At 41.5% G+C, this 23,954-nt stretch overlaps 1 protein-coding gene across 1 annotated transcript in view; it reads right to left on the reverse strand.

The window, feature by feature from the left end:
* Positions 1 to 23,954, reverse strand: part of NEK1 (NIMA related kinase 1) — an 827,448-nt gene that overhangs the window by 337,585 nt on the left and 465,909 nt on the right. The window contains exon 24 of the mRNA XM_053700237.1: positions 16,138 to 16,372. Coding sequence (XP_053556212.1) covers positions 16,138 to 16,372 — 235 coding nt within the window. The remainder of the gene's footprint in view (positions 1 to 16,137; positions 16,373 to 23,954) is intronic.

Raw genomic sequence — 23,954 nt, forward strand, 5'->3', positions numbered from 1 at the left:
AAAAAACGTGTGCATTAAAAACCATTCAGCAACAATTCAGCTTTCAAACGCAACCCAAAGCTATTAAATACCTAGGTGTTTATATCTCACCACACATGGAAGACATAATCTCCCCGAATTACACAACCCTTAAAACCTCAATTCAAGACATTCTTAGTTCCTGGAACCTAAAACCTCTCTCATGGCTTGGGAAAATTAAAGCTGTCAAAATGATCATTCTTCCTAAAATACTATATATTTTACAAATCCTACCAGTACCCTTACCAGACCACCTGATATTCTCCTTAAAAAAATATGTTAACTGCTTTATATGGTCGCATAAACGACCTTGTATCGCCACTAATACCTTGTATCGTCCTAAGGAAATAGGTGGGGTTGGAGCCCCCAATCTATTAAACTATAGATACGCTGTGTTCTTAGCAAGAATAGTAGATTGGTGCAAGCAAGCACCAAATAAAGAATGGATTTTGTTAGAGCAATCCCTATCTGATATCCATCATCTAAGTGGTAACTGCTGGATTCCAGCAGCCCAACGAAAACTCTTAAATACAACACCCAGGATAGAAATTGAAACCTTCAAACAATGGGACAAACTGATTAAGAAATACCCCTCACTTTCCACCATACATTCACCTCTGACACCGAAAGGGAAACATTCCCCGTTTTCACTATTAATAAACGCACTTCCCCACTCTCACCCTACTCCTTCCATACAAAGTTCAATCCCGCATCACCTTTTATATAAAGATGGAGAAATACAGTCTCAACATACTATCTGCAACATATTGGGGCCGAAATTTCAAAATTGGTACACTTACACGCAATTAACGTATTACTTGTCGACACACCCTTTCAAATCTCTGACTGAAGTTTAAGAATAAAATAAAGACCTGTCTCATAAAAACAGGGAGGGCCGTGGACTCATCGTATCGTAAAAGAAACAAATTTATCAGGTAAGAATAAATTTCCCTTTTCTTTTACAAGATACGATGAGTCCACAGATTTCATCCTTACTTGTGGGATACAATACCAAAGCTATAGGACACGGATGAAACAGGAGGGACAAGACAGGAAACCTAAACGGAAGGCACCACTGCTCGAAGAACTTTCCTCCCAAAAACAGCCTCGGACGAGGCAAAAGTATCAAATTTGTAAAATTTAGAAAAAGTAAGAAGAGAAGACCAAGTTGCAGCTTTACAAATCCGTTCCACAGAAGCATCATGTTTAAATGCCCATGAGGAAGCCACAGCTCTAGTGGAATGAGCCGTAATTCGTTCAGGAGGCTGCTGTCCAGCAGTCTCATATGCAAAGCGAAGGATACTCTTCAGCCAAAAAGAAAGAGAGGTAGCCATAGCTTTATGACCCCTACGCTTCCCAGAAAAAACAACAAACAGGGAAGAAGATTGACGAAACTCCTTAGTTGCTTGTAAGTAAAACTTCAAGGCACGGACTACGTCCAAATTATGTAACAGTCGCTCCTTCTTAGAAGAAGGGTTAGGATACAAGGAAGGAACAACAATTTCCTGATTATTTTTTAATTTTTTATTTGAAACAACCTTAGCAAGAAAACCAGGTTTGGTACGTAACACCACCTTATCAGAATGGAAAATAAGATAAGGAGAATCACATTGTAATGCCGAAAGCTCAGAAACTCTGCGAGCAGAGGAAATAGCAACCAAAAATAAAACTTTCCAAGATAATAACTTAATATCTATGCAATGCATAGGGTCAAACGGAACCCCTTGAAGAACTTTAAGAACTAAATTCAAACTCCAAGGAGGAGTAATTGGTCTAAACACAGGCCTGATTCTAGTCAGAGCCTGACAAAAAGATTGAACATCTGGAACATCTGCCAGACGTTTGTGTAGCAAAATAGACAAAGCAGAAATGTGTCCCTTTAAGGAACTTGCTGACAACCCTTTCTCCAATCCTTGTTGGAGAAAAGATAAAATCCTAAGAATCCTAACCCTACTCCATGAGTAGCCCTTGGATTCACACCAATAAAGATATTTACGCCATATCTTATGGTAAATTTTTCTAGCAACAGGCTTACGTGCCTGAATCAAGGTATCAATAAACGAATCAGAGAACCCTCGCTTAGATAAGATCAAGCGTTCAATCACCGAGCAGTCAGCTGCAGAGAAATTAGATTCGGATGATGGAAGGGTCCCTGAATGAGAAGGTCCTGCCTCAATGGAAGCTTCCACGGTGGCAGAGATGACATGTCCACCAAATCGGCATACCAAGTCCTGCGAGGAAACGCAGGAGCGATGAGAATCACCGAAGCCCTCTCCTGTTTTACTCGAGCAATCACCCGGGGGAAGGAGAGCAAATGGAGGGAACACATAAGCTAGGTTGAACGACCAAGGCACTGCCAAGGCATCTATCAGTTCGGCCTGAGGATCCCTGGACCGGGATCCGTATCTCAGGAGCTTGGCATTCTGACGAGATGCCATAAGATCCAGCTCCGGCCTGCCCCATCTGAGAATCAGGCTGGCAAATACCTCCGGATGCTCAAAAAATCTGCCTCCCAATTGTCCACTCCTGGGATGTGGATTGCCGATAGGTAACAAGAGTGAGTCTCCGCCCACTGAATTATCCTGGCTACTTCTGTCATCGCTAAGGAACTCCTTGTTCCTCCCTGATGATTGATGTAAGCTACAGTCGTGATGTTGTCCGATTGGAATCTGATGAATCTGGTCGAAGCCAACTGAGGCCAAGCCTGAAGAGCGTTGAATATTGCTCTCAACTCCAGAATGTTGATGGGAAGTAGAGACTCCGATCAAGTCCATACACCTTGAGCTTTCAAGGAATTCCAGACTGCTCCCCATCCTATCAGACTGGCATCCGTTGTCACTATCTCCCATGAGGGTCTGCGGAAGCATGTCCCCTGGGACAGATGATCCAGCGACAACCACCACAGAAGAGAGTCCCTTGTTTCCTGATCTAGAACTATTTGAGGAGACAAATTTGCATACTCTCCATTCCACTGTCTGAGCATGCTCAGTTGTAGAGGTTTGAGATGAAAACGAGCAAACGGAATGATGTCCATTGCTGCCACCATCAATCCAATTGCCTCCATGCACTGAGCCACTGACGGACGAGGATTGGACTGAAGGGATCGGCATGTATTCCGAATTTTTAACTTTCTGACGTCCGTCAAAAAGATCTTCATGGATAGAGAGTCGATTAGGGTTCCCAGGAAGGGAACTCTTGTCTGTGGAATTAGTGAACTCTTTTCTAAATTCAGCTTCCACCCGTGAGTCCTTAGAAAGGACACAACAATGTTGGTATGGGACTTTGCTAGCTGATAAGACGACGCCTGGATCAGAATATCGTCCAGATAAGGCGCCACTGCAATGACCCGCGGCCTGAGAACCGCCAGCAGAGACCCCAGAACCTTTGCGAAAATTCTGGGTGCCGTGGCCAAACCGAAAGGAAGGGCCACAAACTGAAAATGTTTGTCCAGAAAGGCAAACCTCAGGAACTTGTGATGATCTCTGTGGATAGGAACATGAAGATATGCATCCCTGAGATCCACGGTAGTCATATATTGACCCTCCTGGATCATTGGAAGAATGGTCCGAAAAGTTTCCATCTTGAAGGATGGAACTCTGAGAAACTTGTTTAGACTTTTGAGATCTAAAATGGGTCGGAACGTTCCCACTTTTTTGGGAACTACAAAGAGATTTGAGTAAAACCCCAGCCCCTGTTCCTGAATTGGAACGGGACATATTACTCCAATGGAGGAGAGATCTCCTACACAGCTTAAGAACTCCTCTCTTTTTATCTGGTCGACAGATAATCGTGAAAGAAGAAACCTTCCTCTGGGGAAGGAATTTTTGAACTCCAACTGATACCACTGAGACACGATGTCTTATGTCCAGGGATCCTGGACGTCTCTCATCCAAGCCTGGACAAAGAGAGAAAGTCTGCCCCCTACTAGATCCAGTCCCGGATTAGGGGCCGCCCCTTCATGCTGTCTTGGTAGCAGAAGCAGGCTTCTTGGGTTGTTTACCCTTGTTCCAAGCCTGGTTGGGTCTCCAGGTGGCCTTGGTTTGTGAATAATTCCCTTCCTGTTTAGTGGAAGAGGAAGAGGGGACTCCCTTGAAATTTCGAAAGGAACGAAAATTACTCTGTCGTCCCCTTTGCTTAGATGTTTTATCTTGAGGGAGGAGGTGACCCTTACCTCCCGTAATGTCAGAAATGATCTCTTTCAAGTCAGGCCCGAACAGGGTCTTTCCCTTGAAAGGAATAGCCAAGAGCTTGGATTTCGAGGACACGTCCGCAGACCAAGATTTTAACCATAAGGCTCTTCGTGCTAAGATGGAGAATCCTGAACTCTTAGCCACCAATCTAGTGATCTGAAAGGAGGCATCCGTAATAAAAGAATTAGCCAGCTTAAGGGCCTTAATTCTATCCTGTATTTCTTCCAAAGACGTCTCAGTCTTAAGAGACTATTCTAGGGCATCAAACCAAAAGGCAGCCGCAGTCGTGACTGTTAAAATGCAGGCCGTGGGTTGCAATAGAAACACTTGATGAACATATAGTTTTTTGAGAAGACCCTCCAACTTCTTATCCATGGGGTCTTTAAAAGCACAACTGTCCTCGTTAGGGATAGTCGTACGCTTAGCCAGGGTAGAGATAGCTCCCTCCACCTTAGGGATCGTCTGCCAAGAATCCCGAACGGTAGCAGCAATAGGGTACATTTTCTTAAAAATAGGGGAAGGGGAGAACGGGATACCCGGTCTTTTCAATTTCCTAGCAATAATTTCCAAAATTCTCTTAGGAACCGGAAAAACGTCAGAATAAGAAGGAACCTCTAAATATCTGTCCATCTTACTCAATTTTTCTGGAGGGACCACAATAGAGTCACAGTCGTCCAGAGTCACTAAAAACCTCTCGTAGCAACAGGCGGAGGTGTTCAAGCTTAAATCTGAAGGACATCATGTCCAAATCTTGTACTGAAAGGAGAAGGTTGGAACCTATATGATAATAGAATGTGTAATATTACTACTTGAGTGTTATACAATGTTGTAAATATAATGTATCAATTTTTATTATTCAACACCCAAGGAGCAGTGCGTAAGCATGTCAAATACAATCAGTACAGTTTGTGACTACACCTTGCTGGGTAAGCAGGTTAGTCACCCAAGAGGAAAGATGCTTATATGCACTGAGATAATATTAAGTAAGTTATGAATTATAGATTACTTGTGACGTCAAGAATACGAATGTAATAGTGTTTAAAATATAACTTTTATTAGTATCTTATATTAAAAAAGACAGCTTATGTGGATGATGATGCTGCCCTCAATAATTAAAAGCACACTCACTGTGTTAGTGCAATTAACAGCTTATGCTTTTGTCTAGGAAAATTGTAACAGAACTTAGTATAGCTAATCGCGGTAAATTTCAAAGGATCAGTATACTAAAGAGTATTACTGAGTGATCAAATCTTCTTTGGGATTTATTGGCTCTTTAGTAATTCCTTAATTATTGTACCCAACTATATAGAAATCATCTTACGCTAAGTGAGCACCTGCTTGACAGATAATAGTCTAAAACTACTGAATTATCTTAGGTTATACGTATAGTACTAGTAATATTTAATAAGTGATTGCTTGGTAGGTATTTAGAATACTACTCGATATACATAGAATTGCCTTGGATATATTGAAGTTACAAATCTCAATCTATTATGTTACAAGCTTACTAAATTATTGTTGCCCCCTGGATTATATTGTTCCATCAAGTAAAGGGCTAGTAAATTGTAGCATATAACATATGATTCGTGAGAGAATGTGAAAATATGTTGAGCGCTATTTGGCTTAGTTCAATGTAAGCTCAAGTTAGAGGCAAATCCTTTATTACATATGTATTAGCTTGTGCTAATTGTTGAGATTCTAATACCCCCTAAAGTTGTAACACACAACCACTACGAGATACACAGAGCCTTTGTCTGTATTTAACACTAACCACCACCGGACTATAGCTAGTTGGTATTACTATGTCTGGCTAGATTCGGTTTAAGTATTTATAGTAGTTGGGTATTTGGCGTAAGTACATGTATCTAGGCATAAGAGCCTTGAGCAACTGAGTCTATATAGTTGTTAATATTCTAATACCAACTACAATTGTAACACACAATTACTTCGAGATAAAACGAGCCTTGCTCTATATTAAACATTAACAACCACCGTACTGAAGCTAGATTGTATTACTGTGTCTGGCTAGACTCGGTTTGAGTATTTTTAGTGGTTTAGGTATGTAGCGTAAATAAATGTATCTAGGCATAAGAGCCTTTAGCGGTTAAGTCCATATACTTGTTAATATTCTAATACCACTTGAAATTGTAACACACAATCACTTCGAGATAAACAAAGTCTAGCTCTGTATAAACACTAACAACCACCGTACTGAAGCTAGATTGTATTGCCGTGACCGGCTAGACTCGGTTTTAGTATTTTTGTAGTTTAGGTATTTAGCTTAAGTACTTATATCTAAGCATAAGAGCCTGTAGCGACTAAGTCTAGATTTTTTCTATTAATTCAGCATGCTGTTATTTCTAATAGTTATTCCACAAGTGAGGCTAATTTAAAAAAAAGAAGACCCCTGACGCGGCGTTTCACTAACGCTTCTTCACTAACGCGATTAGCTATACTAAGTTCTGTTACAATTTTCCTAGACAAAAGCATAAGCTGTTAATTGCACTAACACAGTGAGTGTGCTTTTAATTTTTGAGGGCAGCATCATCATCCACATAAGCTGTCTTTTTTAATATAAGATACTAATAAAAGTTATATTTTAAACACTATTACATTCGTATTCTTGACGTCACAAGTAATCTATAATTCATAACTTACTTAATATTATCTCAGTGCATATAAGCATCTTTCCTCTTGGGTGACTATCATGTCCAAATCTGTCTGGGGCAATGCACTTCCTGAGTCAGACAGTTCCCCCTCAGACAGAGCCTCCATACCCCCTAATTCAGAGCCCTGGGAGGGTACATCGGAGATCGCCATCAAAGCATCAGAAAAGAGTGGATGACATAACTGCAACCATATCCTGCAGAGTGAATGAAGCAGATGCAGTTGAAGAACACAGCGTCGCCTGAGCAGGCGTTAAAGGCTGTGACGCTTGGGGAGAAAGTTGCGGCATACCCTGAATCTCATCAGTCTGAGAACATTCCTTAGATATATCTTTATTAAAGAAAATCTGCTATTTACACTGTAAGGCCCTCTCAATACACGAGGGACAAAGCGTAACAGGGGGTTCCACAATGGCATCTAAACACATAGGACATGTACTTTGTTCAATGTCATCCATGATAACAGAAGCAAAGGCAAGCTTGGTCAAGTCACTGATATATTGAGAAAATCAGTCCAATGAACTTATAATAAAAAAATGGTGTACTGTGTCTTTAATAACAAACCACCTTCTGTATTAAAGCTCTATATAGCAATAGGCAGAGAGTAAGTTGCTGTTTAAATTATACCCCACACTCCCTGCACTTGAGCCTTTGAAAAAAATATAACACACTGGTATTTCAGAAAATAAAGCAGTCACCTCGCCGCAGCCCTACTGCGGCTCCTACCTGCCTAGACGTGACCAATATTATCTCCTCTATAACGGCGCACCTAAGATCAATTGTAAGGTATTGCAACAAGCGGACTTAGGAGCCGTGAGGAGACGCTACCAACCCTAACTCAATCAAGGATTAAATGCGCGGCTAAGCGCGCAAATACCAAGTCCTGCCCATTGTGGGAGCAAACACAATACCAAAAATTACCCGGCAAATTAAGTAAAGTACCGCCATGTACCGGAGTCCTAGTAAAACAATTTCCCCAACTCCGGCACTACTCCCAGCGTCAGCCATCTCTATAATAATAAAAATAAATAGAAACATGCCCCTAACAAATGCATACCAACACAAATATCCCAGCGCTTCTAGGCTAAGTTCTGAAATGCTAGAATGTCTGGAGAAAATGAGCAGTATGTCGGTTCTCATTCTCTAAATTAATGAGAACCTACATACTGTTGAAGGGAAGCCCTTAGGCCCATAGCCCCTAATAGAAAAACACAATTTATGCTTACCTGATAAATGTATTTCTCTTGTGGTGTATCCAGTCCACGGATCATCCATTACTTGTGGGATATTCTCATTCCCAACAGGAAGTTGCAAGAGGACACCCACAGCAGAGCTGTTATATAGCTCCTCCCCTAACTGCCATATCCAGTCATTCGACCGAAAACAAGCTGAGAAAGGAGAAACCATAGGGTGCAGTGGTGACTGTAGTTTAAATTTAAAAATTACCTGCCTTAAAATGACAGGGCGGGCCGTGGACTGGATACACCACAAGAGAAATACATTTATCAGGTAAGCATAAATTGTGTTTTCTCTTGTAAGGTGTATCCAGTCCACGGATCATCCATTACTTGTGGGATACCAATACCAAAGCTAAAGTACACGGATGAAGGGAGGGACAAGGCAGGTACTTAAACGGAAGGTACCACTGCCTGTAAAACCTCTCCCCCAAAAATAGCCTCCGAAGAAGCAAAAGTATCAAATTTGTAGAATTTTGAAAAAGTATGAAGCGAAGACCAAGTCGCCGCCTTGCAAATCTGTTCAACAGAAGCCTCATTTTTAAAGGCCCAAGTGGAAGCCACAGCTCTAGTAGAATGAGCTGTAATCTTTTCAGGAGGCTGCTGTCCAGCAATCTCATAGGCTAAGCGGATTATGCTTCTTAGCCAAAAAGAAAGAGAGATTGCCGAAGCCTTTTGACCTCTCCTCTGTCCAGAGTAGACAACAAACAAAGCAGATGTTTGACGAAAATCTTTAGTAGCTTGTAAGTAAAACTTTAAAGCTCAAACCACGTCCAAATTGTGTAATAGACGTTCCTTCTTTGAAGAAGGATTAGGACACAAGGATGGAACAACAATCTCTTGATTGATATTCTTGTTAGATACCACCTTAGGTAAAAACCCAGGTTTGGTACGCAGAACTACCTTATCCGTATGGAAAATCAGATAAGGAGAGTCACAATGTAAAGCAGATAACTCGGAGACTCTACGAGCCGAGGAAATAGCTACCAAAAAAAGAACTTTCCAAGATAAAAGTTTGATATCTATGGAATGAAGAGGTTCAAACGGAACTCCTTGAAGAACCTTAAGAACCAAATTTAAGCTCCATGGCGGAGCAACAGGTTTAATCACAGGCTTGATTCTAACTAAAGCCTGACAAAATGCCTGAACGTCTGGAACATCTGCCAGACGCTTGTGCAAAAGAATAGACAGAGCAGAAATCTGTCCCTTTAAAGAACTAGCTGACAATCCTTTTTCCAAACCTTCTTGGAGAAAGGATAATATCCTGGGAATCCTGACCTTACTCCATGAGTAACCTTTGGATTCACATCAATAAAGATATTTCCGCAATACCTTATGGTAAATTTTCCTGGTGACAGGCTTTCGTGCCTGTATTAAGGTATCAATGACTGACTCGGAGAAGCCAAGCTTTGATAAAATCAAGCGTTCAATCTCCAGGCAGTCAGTCTCAGAGAAATTAGATTTGGATGGTTGAAAGGACCCTGAATTAGAAGGTCCTGTCTCAGAGGCAGGGTCCATGGTGGAAAGGATGACATGTCCACTAGGTCTGCATACCAGGTTCTGCGTGGCCACGCAGGCGCTATCAAAATCACTGATGCTCTCTCCTGCTTGATCTTGGCAATCAGTCAAGGGAGCAGAGGAAATGGTGGAAACACATAAGCCAGGTTGAAAAACCAGGGCGCTGCTAGAGCATCTATCAGCGTCGCCTTGGGATCCCTGGACCTGGATCCGTAACAAGGAAGCTTGGCGTTCTGGCAAGACGCCATGAGATCCAGTTCTGGTTTGCCCCAACGATGAATCAATTGTGCAAACACCTCCGGAAGGAGTTCCCACTCCCCCGGATGAAAAGTCTGATGACTTAGAAAATCCGCCTCCCAGTTCTCTACACCTGGGATATGGATAGCCGATAGGTGGCAAAAGTGAATCTCTGCCCAGCGAATTATTTTTGAAACTTCTAACATCGCTAGGGAACTTCTTGTTCCCCCTTGATGGTTGATGTAAGCCACAGTCGTGATGTTGTCCGACTGAAATCTGATGTACCTCAGAGTTGCTAACTGAGGCCAAGCCTGAAGAGCATTGAATATCGCTCTAAGTTCCAGAATATTTATTGGAAGGAGCGTCTCCTCCTGAGTCCACGATCCCTGGGCCTTCAGGGAGTTCCAGACTGCACCCCAACCTAAAAGGCTGGCATCTGTTGTTACAATTGTCCAATCTGGCCTGCGAAAGGTCATACCTTTGGACAGATGGACCCGAGATAGCCACCAGAGAAGAGAATCCCTGGTCTCTTGATCTAGATTTAGTAGAGGGGACAAATCTGTGTAATCCCCGTTCCAGTGACTGAGCATGCATAGTTGTAGCGGTCTGAGATGTAAGCGTGCAAACGGCACTATGTCCATTGCCGCTACCATTAAGCCGATTACTTCCATACACTGAGCCACCGAAGGGCGCCGAATGGAATGAAGGACACGGCAGGAATTTAGAAGCTTTGATAACCTGGACTCCGTCAGGTAAATTTTCATTTCTACAGAATCTATCAGAGTCCCTAGGAAGGAAACTTTTGTGAGTGGGGATAGAGAACTCTTTTCCTCGTTCACTTTCCACCCGTGCGACCTCAGAAATGCCAGTACTACGTCCGTATGAGACTTGGCAATTTGGAAGTTTGACGCCTGTATCAGGATGTCGTCTAAATAAGGGGCCACTGCTATGCCCCGCGGCCTTAGGACCGCCAGAAGCGACCCTAGAACCTTCATAAAGATTCTTGGGGCTGTAGCTAATCCAAAGGGAAGAGCTACAAACTGATAATGCCTGTCTAGAAAGGCAAACCTGAGAAACCGATGATGATCTTTGTGTATCGGAATGTGAAGATAAGCATCCTTTAAATCCACTGTAGTCATATATTGACCCTCCTGGATCATAGGTAGGATGGTACGAATAGTTTCCATCTTGAATGATGGAACTCTGAGGAATTTGTTTAAGATCTTTAGATCCAAAATTGGTCTGAAGGTTCCCTCTTTTTTGGGAAGCACAAACAGGTTTGAGTAAAAACCCTGTCCCTGTTCCTCCTTTGGAACTGGATGGATCACTCCCATAACTAGGAGCTCTCGTACACAGTGTAAGAATGCCTCTCTCTTTATCTGGTTTGCAGATAATTGTGAAAGGTGAAATCTCCCTTTTGGGGGGGAAGCTTTGAAGTCCAGAAGATATCCCTGGGATATAATTTCCAACGCCCAGGGATCCTGGACATCTCTTGCCCACGCCTGGGCGAAGAGCGAAAGTCTGCCCCCTACTAGATCCGTTACCGGATAGGGGGCCGTTCCTTCATGCTGTCTTAGAGGCAGCAGCAGGCTCTTTGGCCTGCTTACCTTTGTTCCAGGACTGGTTTGGTCTCCAGACCGTCTTGGACTGAGCAAACGTTCCCTCTTGTTTTGCATTAGAGGAAGTTGATGCCGCACCTGCCTTGAAGTTTCGAAAGGCACGAAAATTAGACTGTTTGGCCCTTGATTTGGACCTGTCCTGAGGAAGGGCATGACCTTTTCCTCCAGTGATATCAGCAATAATCTCCTTCAAACCAGGCCCGAATAGGGTCTGCCCCTTGAAGGGAATGTTAAGCAGCTTAGATTTTGAAGTCACGTCAGCTGACCATGATTTAAAGCCATAGCGCCCTGCGCGCATGTATAGCAAAACCAGAATTCTTAGCCGTTAGTTTAGTCAAATGAACAATGGCATCAGAAACAAAAGAATTGGCTAGCTTAAGTGCTCTAAGCTTGCCAAGTATGTCATCCAATGGAGTCGCTACCTGTAAAGCCTCTTCCAGAGACTCAAACCAGAACGCTGCAGCAGCAGTGACAGGAGCAATGCATGCAAGGGGCTGTAGGATAAAACCTTGTTGAATAAACATTTTCTTAAGGTAACCTTCTAATTTTTTATCCATTGGATCTAAAAAAGCACAACTGTCCTCGACAGGGATAGTAGTACGCTTTGCTAGAGTAGAAACTGCTCCCTCCACCTTAGGGACTGTCTGCCATAAGTCCCGTGTGGTGGCGTCTATTGGAAACATTTTTCTAAAAATAGGAGGGGGAAAGAACGGCACACCTGGTCTATCCCATTCCTTATTAATAATTTCTGTAAACCTTTTAGGTATTGGAAAAACATCAGTACACACCGGCACTGCATAGTATTTATCTAGTCTACACAATTTCTCTGGCACTGCAATTGTATCACAGTCATTCAGAGCCGCTAAAACCTCCCTGAGCAACACGAGGAGGTGTTCAAGCTTAAATTTAAATGTAGAAATATCAGAATCAGGTTGCATCATCTTCCCTGAGTCAGAAACATTACCCACAGACTGAAGCTCTCCTTCCTCAGCTTCTGCATATTGTGAGGCAGTATCAGACATGGTTCTTAAAGCGTCAGTATGCTCTGTATTTCGTCTAACCCCAGAGCTATCTCGCTTACCTCTAAATTCAGGTAGTCTGGCTAATACCACTGACAGTGTATTATCCATGACTGCCGCCATGTCTTGTAAAGTAATCGCTATGGGCGCCCTAGATGTACTTGGCGCCATTTGAGCGTGAGTCCCTTGAGCGGGAGTCAAAGGATCTGACACGTGGGGAGAGTTAGTCGGCATAACTTCCCCCTCGTCAGATTCCTCTGGTGATAAATTTTTTAAAGACAGAATATGATCTTTATTGCTTAAAGTGAAATCAGTACATTTGGTACACATTCTAAGAGGGGGTTCCACCATGGCTTTTAAACATAATGAACAAGGAGTTTCCTCTATGTCAGACATGTTTGTACAGACTAGCAATGAGACTAGCAAGCTTGGAAAACACTTTAAATCAAGTTAACAAGCAAATATAAAAAACGGTACTGTGCCTTTAAGAGAAACAAATTTTGTCAAAATTTAAAAAACAGTGAAAAAAGGCAGTAAATCAAACGAAATTTTTACAGTGTATGTAATAAGTTAACAGAGCATTGCACCCACTTGCAAATGGATGATTAACCCCTTAATTCAAAAAACGGATCAAAAAAACAATATAGACGTTTTTTTAACAGTCACAACAAACTTCCACAGCCTGCTGTGGCCCTACCTTCCCCAATAAACGACTTTGGAAAGCCTTTGAGCCCTTTAGAGATGTCCTATAGCATACAGGGGACTCCTGAGGGAAGCTGGATGTCACAGTTTGTAATTTTAAGTGCGCAAAAAAGCGCTAAAATAGGCCCCTCCCACTCATACTACAACAGTGGAAAGCCTCAGGAAACTGTTTCTAAGCAAAATTTAAGCCAGCCATGTGGAAAAAACTAGGCCCCAATAAAGTTTTATCACCAAAGCATATATAAAAACGATTAAACATGCCAGCAAACGTTTTATATTGCAATATTATAAGGGTATTACCCCTGAGAGTAAGCATGATACCAGTCGCTATTAAATCACTGTATTCAGGCTTAACTTACATTAATCCGGTATCAGCAGTATTTTCTAGCTTTTCCATTTCTAGAAAAAATTGCAACTGCACATACCTCATAGCTGAGTAACCTGCACGCCATTCTCCCGCTGAAGTTACCTCTCTCCTCAGACATATGTGAGAACAGCAATGGATCTTAGTTACAACCTGCTAAGATCATAGAAAACTCAGGCAGATTCTTCTTCTATTTACTGCCTGGGATAAAATAGTACAACTCCGGTACCATTTAAAAATAAACTTTTGATTGAAGAAAAAAAACTAGCTATTTTTCACCACTCTCTCTTACTACCTCCATGCTTGTTGAGAGTTGCAAGAGAATGACTGGATATGGCAGTTAGGGGAGGAGCTATATAACAGCTCTGCTGTGGGTGTCCTCTTGCAACTTCCTGTTGGGAATGAGAATATCCCACAAGTAATGGATGATCCGTGGACTGGATACACCTTACAAAAGAAAAAGGCAGAGTACAGTCAGTTCTGAGATATGCTGCAGAGACCCAGAAATAAAAGACTGCACTTACCTCCATGCTGAGGAACAGCATGAGAATCTCACAGTGTCAAGAGTTCCACTCTTCCTCCTGAGGTCCTGTGAAGACAGAAGGGTCTTAGTTAAAATTCTCTAAGACCTTCCACAGAAGAGCAGCACAATTATGGGAGGCGCAGTGAGGCTAAAACCCCACCAGTTCCCATAGCCTTAAAGGCTATAACTCCAGAGGCTGCCCTATAGTAAAATAGTACACTTTGGCACCATTAAAAAATAAAAAACTCTTGGTTGAAGAATCTAAACTAACACCTCACTTTACCTCTTCCTATCACTACCACAGGCAAAGAGAATAACTGTTTTTTATGTTTAAATGGTGACAAAGTGTACTATTTTACTATAGGGCAGCCTCTGGAGTTATAGCCTTTAAGGCTATGGGAACTGGTGGGGTTTTAGCCTCACTGTGCCTCCCATAATTGTGCTGCTCTTCTGTGGATGGTCTTAGAGAATTTTAACTAAGACCCTTCTGTCTTCACAGGACCTCAGGAGGAAGAGTGGACCTCTTGACACTGAGATTCTCATGCTGTTCCTCAGCATGGAGGTAAGTGCAGTCTTTTATTTCTGGGTCTCTGCAGCATATCTCAGAACTGACTGTACTCTGCCTTTTTTCTATTAGGGGCTATGGGCCTAAGGGCTTCCCTTCAACAGTATGTCGGTTCTCATTCTCTAAATTAATGAGAACCTACATACTGTTGAAGGGAAGCCCTTAGGCCCATAGCCCCTAATAGAAAAAAGGCAGAGTACAGTCAGTTCTGAGATATGCTGCAGAGCCCCAGAAATAAAAGACTGCACTTACCTCTATGCTGAGGAACAGCATGAGAATCTCACAGTGTCAAGAGGTCCACTCTTCCTCCTGAGGTCCTGTGAAGACAGAAGGGTCTTAGTTAAAATTCTCTAAGACCATCCACAGAAGAGCAGCACAATTATGGGAGGCACAGTGAGGCTAAAACCCCACCAGTTCCCATAGCCTTAAAGGCTATAACTCCAGTGGCTGCCCTATAGTAAAATAGTACACTTTGGCACCATTTAAAAATAAAAAACTCTTGATTGAAGAATCTAAACTAACACCTCACTTTACCTCTTCCTATCACTACCACAGGCAAAGAGAATGACTGGGTTGGGAGGGAAGGGAGGAGCTACTTATGCAGCTCTGCTGTGGAGCTCTTTGCCTCCTCCTGCTGACCAGGAGGCGAAATCCCACATGTAAGGATGAAATCCGTGGACTCATCGTATCTTGTAAAAGAAAGTACTAGACATGATCCTTCCCACAACACCCTGGGTATTTCTTTTCAATAAATTCCCGAAAATCACATGTAAATTGAAGCAAACACTCCTTACCATCATGATTGATTCAGCAAAAAAATGAATTCCACTGAATTGGAAAAAAGTAAGCCTACCATCTCCCATATCATGGAAAACCAAGGTGACTCATTCTCTTCACCTGAAGAATACCATGATATACTTTTCCTATGGGAAGAATATTTAAATAGCTAATCATAACATACCTTATCATACACTTTGCAGGCCAGCACAACTCTTTGCGAAGCAACACCCACCTTCTCTGTATCTAACACATTTAATAAACACTGATAATATAAGAAGGTGGAGGTTGTCAAGAGGGTGTCAGTTCATTTTTGGCACTACAGATTGTTATTCTTTAAAAACATATGTTTGGTACTTATAATCTAAACCAATAATATTTACCAATCTCAAACCTGACTGGTTGTATCAGTGTATTATTACTGTAATGATTAATGTCCTTTGGAATCAAAACTGTTTTTTCTTTTATGCTTGAAATTGTATATTTTGGAATTAACTCAATAAAAGATGAAAAAAAAAAAAATGTATAATTGAATGTCATAATATATGTAACAATATTTTTTAAAACCACAAAACCACTTTTTTCTTCCAGTGGTCAAATAATCCTTTTACACTTTTGTAAAAAAATATGTAATATTAAAGAGTTTGCAGACAATGACAATACAGCAAAAAAATATAACAAGTAACAATTCAAACTGTACTTACTCTCTGCTGGTAAAACTGTGTCTTCTACAAGGGTGAGCTGTGCAAGAGGAAGGACTGTAGGAGGACCCATGTGCCATTTCTTACGGTCACCTACCGGAAGGTCTGTGCTTTCTTGTTGTTGCAATTCACCATCAACTGTATCAGCCTCTTGATTTACATCTTGATTTATTGCATCAACATTCTCATGAGCTTTGAGGTTCTGGTTTAATCTACGGAGTATTTGTCGTTTTTCATTCTGAAATTATGTATTTATGCAAAAATGAGAATGCAGATCACCATACTGTAAACAGAGAGTGTGATATACTGATTATATATATATATATATATATATATATATATATATATATATATATATATATATATATATATATATATATATATATATATATATATATGGAAGCAAACAAATGCACTTTCAGGTCTTGTTAATAGTGGGTCACAAACCAATGTTTATTGACGATTCCGGGTTCACACAGACCCCTTCATCAGAAGATTCTGATGAAGGGGTCTGTCTGAGCGACGAAACGTCAATAAACATTGCATAAATAAAAAGAGGGAAGTGCTCAACCTGAAAACAAACAATAGCATAATAGCTTGTTCTATGGCTAGTTACCACCCAAGAAGCAGCCTCTTTTTGCTCAACATGTGCCTTTCACAGAGAAGAACTTTCCTGAAGCATATCAGTCTGATCCTGACTTCACAGTACAGTCCAGCCCCGAAATACCAGGCAATCCCTTTCTGAACGAGAGAAACAGCAAAACCCCAGACGTACGTTTCGGCCTATTGTTGGCCTCGTCAGCGAGGTGCAGCCATATCCCTCTAGGCACACTAAGCAACGGGTCAACGTCTGGATTCCTGCATCACACTTAGGGAGACTTCCCTAAGTGTCATAATTCGCATAAATAAAAAGAGAGAAGGGCTCAACCTGAGAACGAACAATAGCATAATAGCTTGTTCTATGGCTAGTTACCACCCAAGAAGCTGACAAGGCCCACAATAGGCCGAAACGTACGTCTGGGGTTTTGCCGTTTCTCTCGTTCAGAGAGGGATTTCCTGGTATTTCGGGGCTGGACTGTACTGTGAAGTCAGGATCAGACTGATATGCTTCAGAAAAGTTCTTCTCTGTAAAAGGCACATGTTGGGCAAAAAGAGGCTGCTTCTAGGGTTGTAACTAGCCATAGAACAAGCTATTATGCTATTGTTCGTTTCCAGGTTGAGCGCTTCTCTCTTTTTATTTATGCAAATTATGACATTTTGGGAAGTCTCCCTAAATGTGATGCGGGAATCCAGACGTGGACCCGTTGCTCAGTGTGCCTAGAGGGATATGGCTGCACCTCACTGACGAGGCCCACAATAGGCCGAAACGTACGTCTGGGGTTTTGCTGTTTCTCTCGTTCAGAGAGGGATTTCCTAGTATTTTGGGGCTGGACTGTACTGTGAAGTCAGGATCAGACTGATATGCTTCAGGAAAGTTCTTCTCTGTGAAAGGCACATGTTGAGCAAAAAGAGGCTGCTTCTTGGGTGGTAACTAGTCATAGAACAAGCAATTATGATATTGTTCGTTTCCAGGTTGAGCGCTTCTCTCTTTTTATTTATGTCAATAAACATTGGTTTATGACCCACTATTAACAAGTGCATTTGTTTGCTTCCATATTCATTTCATTTTTGCACCAAGGCTGCTGACCCAGGAGGGCAGATTTACTTATATATATATATATATATATAAATCGAGCAAAGTGCACTCCAGATCTCTTCCGTAATAGCCTTGGGTGCTATATCAAACACTGAACATAACATGAAACATGAAGCACTCCAAAGGTCTTTCTTACAGGTCACCTTTAATAGTGAACGTTTTCGGGCAACAAACTGCCCGTCCTCAAACTTACAAGGTTACAGAAAACTTACCACCCAGCTGTGTTTAAATCCACCACCAAAGAAAAGTGTACTATGCTCCCCACGGTAGATGTGCCGCCCAGAGCGAGTGACGTCATCATCCGTGGCAACGTACAGGGGACTGAAATAAACAAAAAAATAGACACACATAAAAATTAGTAAATAAAGTAAAACTACACAACCTGTTATAGCGCTAAACTGGAAGAGATTAATGACATGGGAAAATAACAATGGTATCCATATATGTTACACCTCTAATGTTAGTAGCGGTAACCAAGGCAACAGACGTAAACAAAACGACATACAAAGAGGGCATGAAAGAACCAAAGTAGGACATGAAAAACATGAAAAAACATGGAAAAAAAAAAGCATATACATATAAACATATGACCTATAGGATATAAGATCATGACGTAATGACGGGCACCACTAGACAGAAAAGGCACAAACAAAGGGTAAAAACATGGGGTCCAAATCTGTGAAGTGGTGTCCACCACCAAGACATGTCAGAATATGAGAGAAATAAGCTAAACAATACCAACAATATATGGCAATATTAATACTGGAAATGTCAAAAAACAGGAAATGTCAAAAAACAACATAAACAACAAGAACTGGAACGGACCATGGCTCTCATAATATTCAATATATGCTAATTGCTGTATTGTCCATGATTTGGAACTCCAACAGAGATATGAGCTAATGGGAGGAGGTCATAAGAACACCTGCCAATCCAACTGTGTGTTCAGTCCATAAGGAACAAGAGTATTCAACTCAAATGTCCATTTTGCTTCTTTTTGTAGAAGCAGACGGTTTCTATCTCCTCCTCTTGACAACGGCGGTACATGGTCGATGATTGTGTATTTGAGGTCCATAACACTATGCTTTAGATCCAAAAAGTGTCTGGCTACCGGTTGTTCCGATGTACCCTTATTCAATGCCGCCTTGATAGCAGATCGATGATTTGCCATACGTGTACGCAGGTCATCGGTGGTTTTACCTACGTAGTACAACCCACAAATACAGTGTAGGAGGTATATTATATGTGTAGTAGTACACGTAAGGCAGAATTTTTGTTTATAAATTTTTCGCTTGTGTGGGTGAGTGAAACATGGACCAGTTATCAGTCCTCCACACGTTGTGCAGCCGAGACAACGGAAGACCCCTGGTTTTTTGATGTCTAACCATGTAGAAGTTTTGTAACTTTGTACAGGGTCCGTTTTGATTAGTAAGTCCCGTAATGACTTCGACCTCCTGTAGCCCACCATAGGTGGTTCAGCTTTGTGTAAAGGTAAAGATCTGTCAGTGTTAATGATCTTCCAATGTTTTCTTAGAATGTCCACAAGTGGACCCTTATCTCCTGTGAAGGTTGTTACAAATGTCATCCTTCTGTCCTCCTTCTTAGGCTCTCTGTCTATAACCTGGCAAACCTTATTACGCTGTTCATTCAGTAGTTTATCGGGATAACTCCTAGTTCCAAAACGTTGGACCATCTCTGTCAGTTGTTCATCCCTTTTGTCGATTTCAGAGTTATTCCTGATCACTCTCAGCAATTGCGACTTAGGCAATGCTCTCTTCAATGCAGGAGGATGGCAACTGGTGTAATGTAAAAGGGAGTTTCTATCTGTGTCCTTTCTGTACAGTGTCGACTGGATTTTGCCGTTTCCTTTGTACAACCTGACATCTAGAAAATCAATTTGTGTTTTACTGGACACCATTTTGAACTTCAACGCCATATTAGCCTCATTTAGTTGTTGAAACCAGCTCTCTAGGCTTTCAAATGTTCCAGACCAGATCAGGAACAGGTCATCTATATACTATTGTCCCTTGTACGTTGCCACGGATGATGACGTCACTCGCTCTGGGCGGCGCATCTACCGTGGGGAGCGTAGTACACTTTTCTTTGGTGGTGGATTTAAACACAGCTGGGTGGTAAGTTTTCTGTAACCTTGTAAGTTTGAGGACGGGCAGTTTGTTGCCCGAAAACGTTCACTATTAAAGGTGACCTTTGGACCTTTAGAGTGCTTCATGTTTCATGTTATGTTCAGTGTTTGATATAGCACCCAAGGCTATTACGGAAGAGATCTGGAGTGCACTTTGCTTGATTTGTATACCTGGACTTTTGTTTGCACCCGATTACATTTATTTGGAGTAATCTCCTTGCTGCTGTTTGTACTTACACATTTCTCATTGGGACACAATCTTTTGGACACAGTATGACAACAGACTTAACATCTGGCCTAACTGATGACATTGTGGATATTGATAATATCCCTGGAGCTAGCACCTTCCACTTCACAGAAGCAGATGCAGAGGGGATTCTGTTTGACAAATTAACGCTACGCCCTGTGTTAGATAAACCAGCGTACATCTACACACATTTATTAAAGCTTAAGCAAAAGGAGAAGGACTTAACCCTGCATGGGGCATATCTCTCAGAATATTATCGTAGAGGTTTTATTCCTAGGGGCTTTCCGGATCAGGAATGTGCCCACTTTGGGCAGAAATAACCCCTTGTTCTGCGACAGATGGTGTAGCATTGAAAACAAATGCTAGCTAGACCTTGTGTTATTGGTTATACAAGAAGTGGGTAGATTGTTACAACTAATCAAGGCAGAGATTGCAGCTTATGAGTTACCTAATTTGACTAGACTACAGGCTGACAACACAGAAGACTGGCTGAATAAACTTCAGATTAAGATTGATAAATACGAAACTGATCTCATACAGTTTAAAAATAAAAAAATGGAGGCGGTAATAAGTGATTATCGGGACAAACGGGTCTATTTATGGCAATTGTCAGCCAGTGAGAGACAGAGGCAACATATCTCTAGGAGGAGACAAGCACGTTATTATAAACCTCAGGATTTGACTACTGTAGAAAGTTCAGGGTCTGGTTCAGGCTCTGACACTGACCAAGCTCAGAATCCTACTCAAGAGACACAACACCCCCAAGGAGTTTTAACACGTTCAAAAAACTTCAGAGGAAGAGGGGGCGGGTTAGGAGGGGTGGGTATAAGAGGAAAACCACCCATACATCCACAGAAATGAGTATGCTCAACAATATAGTAGTCAACCTGAGTGATTACCCTCTTAGTGACTCTGAAATTAAAATTTTAAATAAGGGACTCACTTTTGTTCCAACTAGTAGAACTGACCCGTTTGATTTCTATATTGATACAAAAAAATTCCAAAGATTACTTTCCCTGAAAGAAAAATTTGGGGAATCTGATACAGAGCAAGACCAATTGAAGAAAAAATCTACATATACTCCTCATTTTGGTAATGCCAGTATAAACACCTTTACGAGATTACTACAGGAGGACATGAATCAGTCCATAGGTTTACATCAAAGAGAGACTTTTAATAACTTCTCAAAGGAGGATTGGAAAGTTTTAAGAAACCTTGCAGACAACAAGGACTTAATTATACGTGAAGCGGACAAGGGTGGGGCAGTGGTCATCCTCAATTATAAAGACTACAGGACAGAGATTTTATCACAGCTTGCAGATGATAAGACATATAGACCATTACCACATGACCCCACACAGACACTCAAGAAACAGCTGGACGAATATGTCAAATTGATATATGATCAGGGTTTCATTAATAGAGATACCTATCTCTACTTGGTGGTGACACATCCAAGAACTCCGGTTCTATATACCCTTCCTAAAATACATAAGGGGATTTCACCCCCACCAGGCAGACCTATTGTGTCCTCTATAGGCTCACTACAGCAACCCATTTCAACCTTTGTGGACAAGTTTCTACAGCCTTTGGTATACCATACACCATCATACTTGAGAGATTCTGCGGCACTACTGGATATGCTACATGGATTCGAGGACATGGACGATGATATATGGCTGGTCACATTAGATGTGACTAGTCTTTATACGGTAATCCCCAATGGGGAAGGGCTACTAGCTGTCTTATTCCAGCTTTGCAGATATCCATACATTGGACCCCCTCCTGAGATATTGCTACATTTGTTGGAATTTTACCTCACCACCAATTACTTTAGATTTGAACAAGCTTTTTACCTGCAGATGAAAGGGACGGCGATGGGGGTCTAATATGGCCCCATCGTATGCCAATTTGTTTATGGCCCATTTTGAGGAGTTCGGGACGAAACTTTTCAAGGTCAAAAATATTCGCATTTTTAAGAGGTATATAGATGACCTGTTCCTGATCTGGTCTGGAACATTTGAAAGCCTAGAGAGCTGGTTGCAACAACTAAATGAGGCTAATATGGCGTTGAATTTCAAAATGGTGTCCAGTAAAACACAAATTGATTTTCTAGATGTCAGGTTGTACAAAGGAAACGGCAAAATCCAGTCGACACTGTACAGAAAGGACACAGATAGAAACTCCCTTTTACATTACACCAGTTGCCATCCTCCTGCATTGAAGAGAGTATTGCCTAAGTCACAATTGCTGAGAGTGATCAGGAATAACTCCGAAATCGACAAAAGGGATGAACAACTGACAGAGATGGTCCAACGTTTTGGAACTAGGAGTTATCCCGATAAACTACTGAATGAACAGCGTAATAAGGTTTGCCAGGTTATAGACAGAGAACCTAAGAAGGAGGACAGAAGGATGACATTTGTAACAACCTTCACAGGAGATAAGGGTCCACTTGTGGACATTTTAAGAAAACATTGGAAGATCATTAACACTGACAGATCTTTACCTTTACACAAAGCTGAACCACCTAGGGTGGGCTACAGGAGGTCGAAGTCATTACGGGACTTACTAATCAAAACGGACCCTGTACAAAGTTACAAAACTTCTACATGGTTAGACATCAAAAAACCAGGGGTCTTCCGTTGTCTCGGCTGCACAACGTGTGGAGGACTGATAACTGGTCCATGTTTCACTCACCCACACAAGCGAAAAATTTATAAACACAAATTCCGCCTTACGTGTACTACTACACATATAATATACCTCCTACACTGTATTTGTGGGTTGTACTACGTAGGTAAAACCACCGATGACCTGCGTACACGTATGGCAAATCATCGATCTGCTATCAAGACGGCATTGAATAAGGGTACATCGGAACAACCGGTAGCCAGACACTTTTTGGATCTAAAGCATAGTGTTATGGACCTCAAATACACAATCATCGACTATGTACCGCCGTTGTCAAGAGGAGGAGATAGAAACCGTCTGCTTCTACAAAAAGAAGCAAAATGGACATTTGAGTTGAATACTCTTCCTTATGGACTGAACACACAGTTGGATTGGCAGGTGTTCTTATGACCTCCTCCCATTAGCTCATATCTCTGTTGGAGTTCCAAATCATTCAATATATGCTAATTGCTGTATTGTCCATATTATGAGAGCCATGGTCCGTTCCAGTTCTTGTTGTTTATGTTGTTTTTTGACATTTCCAGTATTAATATTGCCATATATTGTTGGTATTGTTTAGCTTATTTCTCTCATATTCTGACATGTCTTGGTGGTGGACACCACTTCACAGATTTGGCCCCCGTATTTTTACCCTTTGTTTGTGCCTTTTCTGTCTAGTGGTGCCCGTCATCACGTCATGATCTTATATCCTATAGGTCATAAGTTTATATGTATATGCTTTTTTTTCATGTTTTTTCATGTTTTTCATGTCCTACTTTGGTTCTTTCATGCCCTCTTTGTATGTCGTTTTGTTTACGTCTGTTGCCTTGGTTACCGCTACTAACATTAGAGGTGTAACATATATGGATACCATTGTTATTTTGTTATTTTCCCATGTCATTAATCTCTTCCAGTTTAGCGCTATAACAGGCTGTGTAGTTTTACTTTATTTACTGATTTTTATGTGTGTCTATTTGTTTGTTTACTTCAGTCCCTTGTACGTTGCCACGGATGATGACGTCACTCGCTCTGGGCAGCGCATCTACCGTGGGGAGCGTAGT

This window comes from Bombina bombina, chromosome 2 (assembly GCF_027579735.1).
Source record: "Bombina bombina isolate aBomBom1 chromosome 2, aBomBom1.pri, whole genome shotgun sequence".
Lineage (NCBI taxonomy): Eukaryota > Metazoa > Chordata > Amphibia > Anura > Bombinatoridae > Bombina > Bombina bombina.